An 11,094-nucleotide genomic window follows, 5' to 3' on the forward strand; every position below is an offset into this window, starting at 1 on the left:
AAAGTCCTCACTTTAGATGAGCTCACAAAATATCATTAACTAACCACTTGTAACTCCTGAGTTAATCATGAGTTATAGTATTAGGAAGAGGTTTATAAAACAAAACACATCCTAACTAATCATTAGTGCATGTGTACTGTATGTAACAACATACACAACTGGACAACAGGCCGTTCACAATAGGACGTCCTGATTACAAGCAGAGGGCTTTCAGGCTGATCTGGAACTGGGTGTATTTGAAGTGTCCATTTTGGAGAATAAACAATCATTTGTGCATGCCTAACACTTAAAACAAACACACACACACACACACACACACACACACACACAGAGTCATTTGTTCATGCCTAACAGTCATTGTGTCACTTATCCGATTAAATCAAACGTGTTGGTGATGGCTGTTTCCCATTGGCTCCCTTGTCTTCTGCAGAATTCTAGGGTGGGGCCAGTAGCCAATCAGTGCAGCATTGGCCGGAGTTCCAGCGCTCTATTGTATATGAGCTCGTACAGGGACAGGATGTGGGCTATTGTATGTGAAGGAACAATCAGCGCCACTTCCTGTCTGTAAATGCTGAAACCTAACTGCACTTCCAGCTAATATGTCATCATCACACAGTTACAACACACACACACACACATACACACACACACACACTCTGCTCTCTCATGCTCTGGTAGTCTTGAGTGGTGCATAGGCATAGGTTTAGATGGGGACCACTGTGACTAGTCAGCATCAATATTTGGAGATGACAAAATTGTCCCCACCAATAATTTAGTGAACTCCTTTGTGCTATTTGGGATGGTTCCGATGACTAGGACCACAGTAAAAGAAACGCTGTCATGTGATTGGCTGAAACTGAAGCTTCTCTGGCAGGCAGGCACCTGAGAGTGCCAAAGCATAGAATAGCCTCGCGTCATGGTGGCATTGCCAAAGCATAGAATAGCCTCGCGTCATGGTGGCATTGGCAGACAATCGAGCCGGTGTGCGGGTGTACAGATGACAAGGTTAAGCTAAGATATCAGGGCTGTCTGCCAATACATAACACAAAAAAGGCCAGTGTAAAACATTTTAATATTCCCTTTGCCCTTCAGCATGTACTTGTTTGCCCCTTTTTGTGCTTTGTAGATCAGCTATGTCACCGAAGAAGAAAAGGGCCACACAAAGCTTTTTTATACGCAGAGTTTTGATGGCTGCTTAGACAACTGTACATGTGTAACAAATGAATGTCTAATAAATGAACGTGTAAAAGAGCCACACAAAGCTTTTTTATACGCAGAGTTATGATGGCTGCTTAGACAACTGTACATGTGTAACAAATGAATGTCTAATAAATGAATGTGTATGTAAATGTAATGGAGGCGGCTCGGTCTGAGCTCCTCCCACCCCCTCAGGCCTGCGGTCCAAACATGGCCCCACCAGAGCACTTCCTGGGGAAGCAGCGGCCATTTCCTCCCTCTTCTCCCACATCCACACAACACCCAAGTTGCCAGGGCAACAAGCATGCCCCTCACATTCAAATTCAAAAGTGCTAAGTGCTTCACTGGCATTAAAAATATGAAAAATATATATTAGGGCTGTCAAAATAACTGATTAATTTCGATTAATTAATTTGAGAAAAAATAACTGATTAAAAAAAATAACGCAGATTAATCGATTCTGTATGACCTTTGACCCGAGCCGTTGTAGTCAGTAACCATTAGACTGTAAAATGAAGGAGAAAAATGTGCTGCCTAGATCATTGATTGGAACATTTACTTTTCAAAAAGCGGCTTGATGGTGTTGATAAAAATAAAGTGTTGATTAAAATAAAGTCCTCTGCAATGTATGTGATAAAAAAACTTCTTCCCGAAGCACTTTTGAATTTATTTCCTCAGCATATTAGGTCATATCATAGATTATTATGGCCATTATTAAAATAATAATAAAAGAGTTTTTGAACTTTAATGTCACTAATGCTGATTATGCAATGATTCATTTGAATTTAAATATTTAAAATACTTTCACAGCAAAAATCATATATGCGATTAATTTAGATTAATTAATCACAGAGTATGTAATTAATTAGATATATACGTGTTACTTGTCCCTAATATATACGTGTTACTTGTCCCCATATACCTATATATATATCTCCTTTATATATATATATATATATATATAAATAATCAAAACGGTCCAACTGATCACTTTACTTTTAAATATGCATAATAATAATTTTCACCTACAAATCAATATTTCTGACCATGAAGAGAGTGGTATTTAGCCGGTTTTGAATCACAATTATTTGATTAATGTATATGTATTTGATTAGCATATTATGTGTGCAGCAATCACTCACCATTGTTGTCTCATTTTTGACAGAGGTAGCATTTAGAGGGTTTTGCATCTGAACTATTCATATACAAAATGAATAAATAAACTAGGTTCAGTATAATATAGGTAATATTTCTTTGTGATTTAGACAGCCAATATTCATAAAAAGGGTCTTTTTCTTGAGTAGTTTTTTGTGTGTTATTTGTGGTGTGCCTTGTGTCTGTAAAGTGTGTTGTGGTTGTAGTATGTTATGGCTAAATAGCAGGCCTGTAGACCATGGCTGGCAGGAGAGGTCGTTATTTAACTTTTGATATTCTAAGGTCCGAGTGGGGATCACTGACCTCTAGGTGATTCCGGAACTATTTTTTCCGGAACTATTTTTAGATTTTTTTGGAGAGGATGTTGCCCTGTATGCACTGTTTTAGTTTGCTGGCAGACTTTTAGGATGTTGTTGCGAAACTCAATATGTTGGGTCTCAATTAGATGCTATTCCCATGTGTGTAGTTCCTGAAGTACAAGGCAAGTGGGCCTCACTTCAAAGCCAGAAAGGGTGTTTTGTTCAGTTGCTGAAATAAAAACAAATTCAGATTGAAAATTCGGAAGGAATTTGTCCTTTTATGGCAAGTAAATTCCTTGTTTCTTAGTCTTTCTCTTAGTCTTTCTCTCACTCTCTCACACACACACACACACTCTCTCTTTCTCCCTCTCTCTAACGCACATACACACACACACACACACACACACACACCCCACACACACACACCTTCCCTCTGTGAAAGGGCCAGCCCCTTTCCTTAAGTGCCTCCTCCCAAGCACACACAAACTCACACACACACACACACACATCCCTTTTCTCACACACCTGTCAGGATGGCGCTCTCGGAGGTCCGTGTCAAGGCGCTGTTCGCTGGACTCCTCTTGCTGTGTACGGTGTCCCCACTCACCAATGGATACTTACACCGATGGATTACACACTTTGCTGTGACTTGATTTTTTACCAGTGTTTGTGTCTCTCCTCCTCTCTCCTCTCCTCTCTCATCCCCCCTTCTGTCCTCTCCTCTCTTTTCCTCTCCTCCTCTCCTCTCTTCTATCTTCTTTCTCCTCCTTTTATCTCTTTTCTCCTTTCTCTCCCCCTCTCCTCTCTTCTCTCCTCCTTTCCTCTTTCCTCTTCTCTCCTCCTTTCCTCTCCTCTCTTCTCTCCTCTCTTCTCTCTTCCCTTTCTCCTAATTGTCTATCCTCTCATCTCCTCTGTCATCTCCTCTCCTCCTCTCCTCTCTTCTGCTGTATTCTCTCTATCCTTCTTTTCTTTCTCCTGTTGTTTCTCTTCCTCTTTCTCTTGTTTCTTCTCCCCTGTTCTCTTTACTTCCCTCTCCTCCTTTCCTCTCTTTCTCTCCCCCTCTCCTCTCTTCTCTCCTCCTCTCCTCTCCTCCTCTCCTCTCCTCTCCCCTCTCCTCTCTTCTCTCCCCTCTCCTCTCTTCTCTCCTCCTCTCCTCCTCTCCTCTCCTCTCCCCTCATCTCTCTTCTCTCCCCCTCTCCTCTCTTCTCTCCTCCTCTCCTCTCCTCCTCTCCTCTCCTCTCCCCTCATCTCTCTTCTTTTTTTTCTTTCCCTCTTCTCCTTCCCTTCTCTATCCTTCCCTCATCCATCACTCGCAGGGCATGTTGATGAAGCTCAACTCTCCTGTAAGTAGAACAGGCTTTAAAACATTTAAAAACTTGTTTTCAGTCCTTATTTAACCATCACTTAAGGAAGAACGGCCATTGGAACAAAATAATATATAACTTAATAAATAATAAATAATAACATATTCTCACTGTTTACTTTAACTAACAGTGAGGTTATTTTTTTGCATCACACAGCTCATGTTTCTCTCTCTCTCTCTCTCTCTCTCTCTCTCTCTCTCTCTCTGTCTCTCTCTCTCTCTCTTTGTCTCTCTGTGAGGGAATGTCGTTGTGTATTGTGTGAAGTGCAGGAAACAGACACAGTGTGTTGGGTCAGTTCTCTTTGGTGTTGCCCCGGTCCCATTCCTTGGTTCCCATGAAAGTGAACAAGCTCAGGAAGTCGCGAGGCTACTTTTACACACAACCTTAGTTTGGTTGGGCCATGGTTGACCTGAGATATTTTGGGTTAAACTCGTATGAAGGTGCCATAAACACAAACATAAACTGTGTACTGGCTGTACAACAGACGTGAGCACCTACTTATTTACTTACTTACTTACTTTACACTCTACAGACGTGAGCACCTACTTATTTACTTACTTACTCTACACTCTGCAGACGTGAGCACTTACTTACTTACTTACTTGCTGCTCTGGCTGTTGCTTTTATCTAATGTAACTTACATGCTTCAATTATTACGAGGGGCCCCAGAAAAACTCAGGGTAAGCCAGCAGCTATTAAAGGTGCCCTGCCACACACAACTGTTTTTACTAGTATTTTTTTAAATATGTTAGGTCCATATGTGTTTTTGCTATGTTGTGAATGTAAAAATGAACAGATAACTCCTCTGTCAGCTCTATGCTCTAAATTAGGCCAATTGCAGAAGCTCTTCAGTTTGACGTGGAATTGATTACTATTCATGAGCTCTGCGGTCTAGATGGAGGATGGGAAAAAGATTGCGGATGTACCTCTGTTTGTGTGTTTGAGTATATGTGTGTGTATGTGTGTGTGTGTGTCTGAGAGAGAGAGTGTGTGTGAGAAAGTGTGTGAGTGAGTGTGTGTGTGTGTGTGTTTGTTTTGTGTTGTGGTTCTCTTTTATCATATAAAAAAGTAGTTCTGATGTTCCACTTACTCATACAAATTCATATGATTATGTGTGTACTGTGTGTGTGTCTGTGTGTGTGTACGTTTGTGTGTATGTCTGTCTGGTGTCTTTGTGTGTGTGTGTGTGTGTATGTTTGTCTGGTGTCTCTGTGTGTGTGTGTGTGTGTGTATGCATGCCTTTCTGGTGTCTGGTGTCTGTGTGTGTGTGTGTGTGTATGTATGTCTGTCTGGTGTCTTTGTGTGTGTGTGTGTGTGTGTGTGTGTGTGTGTGTGTGTGTGTATGTTTGTCTGGTGTGTGTGTGTGTGTGTGTGTTCACAGCAGCTTTCACCATAGACCAGGTGAACCTGACGTTGGTCCCTGGTCCTGCGGTGGAGACAGGAACCAACGTGCGGCTGCATTGCCACGTCCAGGTGAGCCACAGTTCCGAGCAGCGGCTGGTCCACTCCTTCAGCTTCCTGCTCAACCAGGGCCAGGTGATCTACGCCAAGAACAGCAGCGACAGCCAGGTGGAGTACAGCCTCACCCCCGCCCGCGCCGCCAACTCCGGACGCTACACCTGCCACGTCCAGGTGCTGGAGAAGGAACGGAGCAGCCAAGAGCAGAGGCTCACTGTCTCAGGTACTTGCCCTGTAGAACCTTATTGTCTCAGGTGAGTTCCCTTCCAGTACTTGCTCTGTAGAACCTTATTGTCTCAGGTGAGTTCCGTTCAGGTACTTGCTCTGTAGAACCTTATTGTCTCAGGTGAGTTCCCTTCCAGTACTTGCTCTGTAAAACCTTATTGTCTCAGGTGAGTTCCGTTCAGGTACTTGCTCTGTAGAACCTTATTGTCTCAGGTGAGTTCCCTTCAGGTACTTGCTCTGTAGAACCTTATTGTCTCAGGTGAGTTCCCTTCAGGTACTTGCTCTGTAGAACCTTATTGTCTCAGGTGAGTTCCGTTCAGGTACTTGCTCTGTAGAACCTTATTGTCTCAGGTGAGTTCCCTTCAGGTACGTTATTTGCAGAACCTCACTGTCTCAGCTAAGTTCCCTTCAGTTCCCTCCTTGAATGTTCTTCTCTGTATAACTTCAGTGTCTCAGTTTAGTTCCTATAGAAACGTCCTTCTCTGTAGACGCCGCTGTCTCAGTTTAGTTCCCATAGAAACGTCCTTCTCTGTAGACGCCGTTGTCTCAGTTTGGTTCCCATAGAAATGTCCTTCTCTGTAGACGCCGCTGTCTCAGTTTAATTCCCATAGAAACGTCCTTCTCTGTAGACGCCACTGTCTCAGATTAGACAATGTATTGGAGCTAGGCAAAATGGAAATTTGGAAATTTGGTCTCTGCATTTAACCCAATCCGTGAATTAGTGAAGCACAGTGAACACACAGTGAGGTGAAGCACACACTAATGCCGGCGCAGTGAGCTGCCTGCAACAACAGCGGCGCACGGGGAGCAGTGAGGGGTTAGGTGCCTTGCTCAACGGCACTTCAGCCGTGCCTACTAGTCGGGGTTCGAACCGGCAGCCCTCCGGTTCCAAGTCCGAAGCACTAATCAGTAGGCCACGGCTGCCCCAAATTGCCGTCATCTGTCATTTTATCCATCCATCCATCCATTCATCCATCCATGTGTGCATCTATCCTACACACTTCATGTATTAATCACTGATTGGTCCTTCAGGTCTGATGACCCCTGTTCTGACGGTGACCCCCCATGTGATCTTCGAAGGTCAGGAGGTCAAGGTCAGCTGCTTGTCCCCTAACGAAGCGGGCAGCCTGATATTCCACCTGTACGTAAACGGCAATTTGATCCGCACGGAAACCAAGTCCCCGCCCGGTGTGGAGGAGGTCAAGGTGAAGTTGACCAAGCCGGGCGAGACTCAGATCCACTGCAAAATGAACATACTGGGGAACTACGAGGCTGGAGTGTCCAACATTAGTAACGTCGAAAGAGTCACTGTGCGCGGTGAGAGCCAGCACCACACTGCTCACCCCACCACTCCTCTCACCCCACCACTCCTCTCACTCCTCTCACCCCACCACACTGCTCACCCCACCACACTGCTCACACCCCACCACTCCTCTCACTCCACCACTCCTCTCCCTCCTCTCACCCCACCACACTGCTCACCCCACCACACTGCTCACCCCACCACTCCTCTCACTCCACCACTCCTCTCACCCCACCACCTCTCACTCCCTCTCACCCCACCACCTCCTCTCACCCCACCACTCCTCTCCCTCCTCTCACTCCACCACTCCTCTCACTCCCACCACTCCTCTCACCCCACCACACTGCTCACCCCACCACTCCTCTCACTCCTCTCACTCCACCACCTCTCCACCCCACCACCCCTCTCACCCCCCTTCACACTGCTCACCCCACCACTTCCCACTCCCCCTCACTCCACCCTTCACCCTCCTCACTCCACCACCTCCTCTCACCCCACCACACCTGCTCACCCCACCACCCTCTCCCACCCTCCCACCCCCACCACCTCCCCACCCTCCCACCACCACCCTCCCTCCTTTCACCCACCACCCCACCACACCCTCCCCACCCTCCTCACCCCACCACCACCCTCCCCACTCCACCACTCCTCTCCTCACTCCTCTCACCCCACCACTCCACCACTCCTCTCACCCCACCACTCCTCTCACCCCACCCCACCACTCCTCACTCCTCTCTCACCCCACCACACTGCTCACCCCACCACACTGCTCACCCCACCACTCCTCTCACCCCACCACACTGCTCACCCCACCACCCTCTCCACTCCTCTCACCCCACCACTCCACCACTCCTCTCACCCCACCACACTGCTCACCCTCACCACTCCTCTCACTCCACCACTCCTCTCACTCCACCACACTGCTCACCCCACCACTCCTCTCACTCCTCTCACTCCACCACTCCTCTCACCACCACTCCTCTCACTCCTCTCACCCCACCACACTGCTCACCCCACCACACTGCTCACCCCACCACTCTCTGCCTCCACCAAACAAGAGAATGGCAATTCACAAGACACACACACATAGCAGAGTAGCATTTTAAAGACGTCCGTAAGATTGTTCGTAAGACTGTTCATAAGATTGATGAATTTATTCAGTGGGATGAAGCTGATATTTTGTCACCATTATTATTTATTTTACATATTGCTGCTTTAATAACACATGCTAATGTTTAGGCATTATCTTGCTCATTCTTCCTTGTTGGTCCACTTCTTCCTCCTCCTTTTTTTCCTCTTCATCTTTCTCTTCCTCTCCCTCTTCTTCCTCATTCTCTCTTTCTCCTCCTCCTCCTCTTCTTCCTCCTCAGTCTCTCTTTCTCCTCCTCCTCCTCTTCTTCCTCATCATTCTCTCTTTCTCCTCCTCCTCCTCTTCTTCCTCATCATTCTCTCTTTCTCCTCCTCGTCCTCTTCTTCCTAATCATTCTCTTCCTCCTTTTCTTTCTCCTCCTCTTCCTCTTCTTCCCCTTCCTCTTCCTCCTCTTCCTCTTTCTCCTCCTCCTGCTCCTCCTTTTCCTCCTCCCCCAGAGCTGGAGGTCACGCCCACCATCAGTTTCGATCCCCCATTTGACGCCAAGGGTGACTTCCTCGTGGTCGACTGTGCCGATGTAAAATTCAACGACATACCGAGAGACGCACGTTCCAAACTGGAGTTGTTCCTCACCAAAGATGGCCGCGTTCTCAAACAGGAAGGCGGAAAGGAAAAGTGTGGCCTGACGTTGCGAACGAAATCTGGAGATTCTGGGACGTACGTGTGCAAGGCAGAGATCGAGAACTTGCAGAAGACTGTGAGTGGCAGAGCGTTAGTGGCAGGTGGGTCCTTGTACTGTAGTTATCACCTGAGACACACACACATAGCAGAGGATGGGAGGCGGATGGATGGATAGATAGATAGATAGATAGATAGATAGATAGATAGATAGATAGATAGATTAAATTAGATTAGATTAGATACATAAGATTAGATCAGATTCAACTTTATTGTTATTGTGCAGAGTACAAGTACAAAGACAACGAAATGCAGTTTGTGTCTGACCAGAAGTGCAAAAAAAGCAGAAAAGTGCAATGTGTTACACAGTAGTCAGGTGGTGCATAAACAGTATAAGACATATAGTGCAGTGTAGACAGTAGTATACAGTTAAGAAAGTGGTTTACAGTAATATAAATTTACAGGACATATACAGTGCATACGGAGAGTATTCACAGCGCTTCACTTTATCCACATTTCATTATGTTTCAGACTCATCTTAAAATGGATTCAATTAATTATTTTTCTCATCAATCTACACACAATACTCCAACACCCCACAAAAAGCAAGTGTTTGGAGTGTTTTGTAAATGTATATAAAAAATAAAGACTGAAATATTCCATTTACATAAGTATTCACACCTTTTGTTAGGACACTTGCCATTGAGCTCTGGTGCATCCTACTTCTATCAATAGTCCTTGAGATGCTTTTACATATTGATTGGAGTCTACCTGTGCCTAAATTAATTCACTGGACATTATTAGGAGATAGAGGCACACATCTCTTTATATAAGGTCTCCCAGTTGATGGTGTACAGTATGTCAGAGTGAAAACCAAGCCACGAAGTCGAGATAGTTGTCAGTAGACCTGCAAGACAGGGTTGTGTGAAGACACAGATCTGGGGAGGGATACAATAACATGTCTGAGCATTGTAAGTGGCCAAGAGCACGGCAGCCTCCATCATTCTCAAATGGAAAAGTTTGGAACAACCAACAGTCTTCCTAGATCTGGCCGTTCAGCCTAACTGAGTAATGCGGGACGAAGGGCCTTGGTCAGACAGGTAACTAAGGACCCAATTTGGTCACTATGAATGAGATCTAGAGTTCCTTAAAGAAGATGAGGAGAGCGTAAAGGACAAACATCAGCGCAGCTCAGTGCCTGGTGTCTTCCACACACGCCGTTGGGAATCGTGGCCAAAAAGTCACAACTCAGTCTTTGTTTCATCAGACCAGAAGATTTGACCTCTCATTGTCAAATGGCTTCCATCTGTCTACTCTACCATAAAGGCCTGACTGGTGGAGTGATGCGCTGATGTTTGGGTTAGGATAGTGCAATTGTATGGGGGAGGGGGGGCTATTGAGGGGCAGCCTGTATTACCCGCCTCCTATAGAGAGATAGATAGAGAGAGGTAGAGAGAGAGGTAGAGAGAGAGGGAGAGAGAGAGGTAGAGAGAGAGTAGAGAGAGAGGAGAGGTAGAGAGAGAGGTAGAGAGAGAGAGATAGATGGATAGAGAGAAGAGAGAGAGACTAGAGAGAGAGAGAGAGGGGGTGTGTTGGATAGAGTGAAGGGTGTTTTTGACTAGTTGCCCCTAACGGTGTGTGTGTGTGTGTTGCCCTTAACGGTGTGTGTGTTGCCCCTAACGGTGTGTGTGTGTGTTGTTGCCCCTAACGGTGTGTGTGTGTGTTGCCCTTAACGGTGTGTGTGTTACGCCTAACGGTGTGTGTGTGTGTTGCCCTTAACGGTGTGTGTGTGTGTGTTGCCCTTAACGGTGTGTGTGTTACGCCTAACGGTGTGTGTGTTGCCCCTAACGGTGTGTGTGTGTGTTGCCCCTAACGGTGTGTGTGTGTGTTGCCCTTAACGGTGTGTGTGTGTGTTGCCCCTAACGGTGTGTGTGTTGCCCCTAACGGTGTGTGTGTGTTGCCATTAACGGTGTGTGTGTGTGTTACGCCTAACGGTGTGTGTGTGTTGCCATTAACAGTGTGTGTGTCTTTTCTTCTCCTCCTCAGAGCTCTTCTCAGTGCCGGAGGTGAGAGTGACCCCTTCGGTGGTGTTCGAGGGGGACAACTTCACGGTGTTCTGTTCCGTCCAGCACGTGGCCGACCAACGCGTAAACCAGTCCGTCATCTCGTACAGGCTGTTCCGGAACCAGCGGGAGCTGCAACGGGGTCAGCGCTACATGGCCACGGCCGGCAGTGCTCATGACGGGGGCTACTTTTGCCTGGCCGAGGCCAAAGGGATCGGCAAGAACAGCACGGAGACCATAGTCAAGGCCAAGAGTGAGTACA

At 46.3% G+C, this 11,094-nt stretch overlaps 1 protein-coding gene across 1 annotated transcript in view; it reads left to right on the top strand.

Annotated features, from left to right (window-relative positions):
• The first annotated feature begins 3,167 nt into the window (after nt 1–3,167).
• The window catches only part of pecam1a (platelet and endothelial cell adhesion molecule 1a), a 29,405-nt gene continuing 21,478 nt past the window's right edge, over nt 3,168–11,094 (top strand). The window contains exons 1-6 of the mRNA XM_048233793.1: nt 3,168–3,239; nt 3,968–3,994; nt 5,397–5,696; nt 6,731–7,015; nt 8,589–8,873; nt 10,816–11,085. Of these exons, the coding sequence (XP_048089750.1) occupies nt 3,185–3,239; nt 3,968–3,994; nt 5,397–5,696; nt 6,731–7,015; nt 8,589–8,873; nt 10,816–11,085 (1,222 nt within the window). The 5' untranslated portion in view covers nt 3,168–3,184. The remainder of the gene's footprint in view (nt 3,240–3,967; nt 3,995–5,396; nt 5,697–6,730; nt 7,016–8,588; nt 8,874–10,815; nt 11,086–11,094) is intronic.

The sequence above is a fragment of the Alosa alosa genome, chromosome 22 (genome assembly GCF_017589495.1).
Source record: "Alosa alosa isolate M-15738 ecotype Scorff River chromosome 22, AALO_Geno_1.1, whole genome shotgun sequence".
Lineage (NCBI taxonomy): Eukaryota > Metazoa > Chordata > Actinopteri > Clupeiformes > Clupeidae > Alosa > Alosa alosa.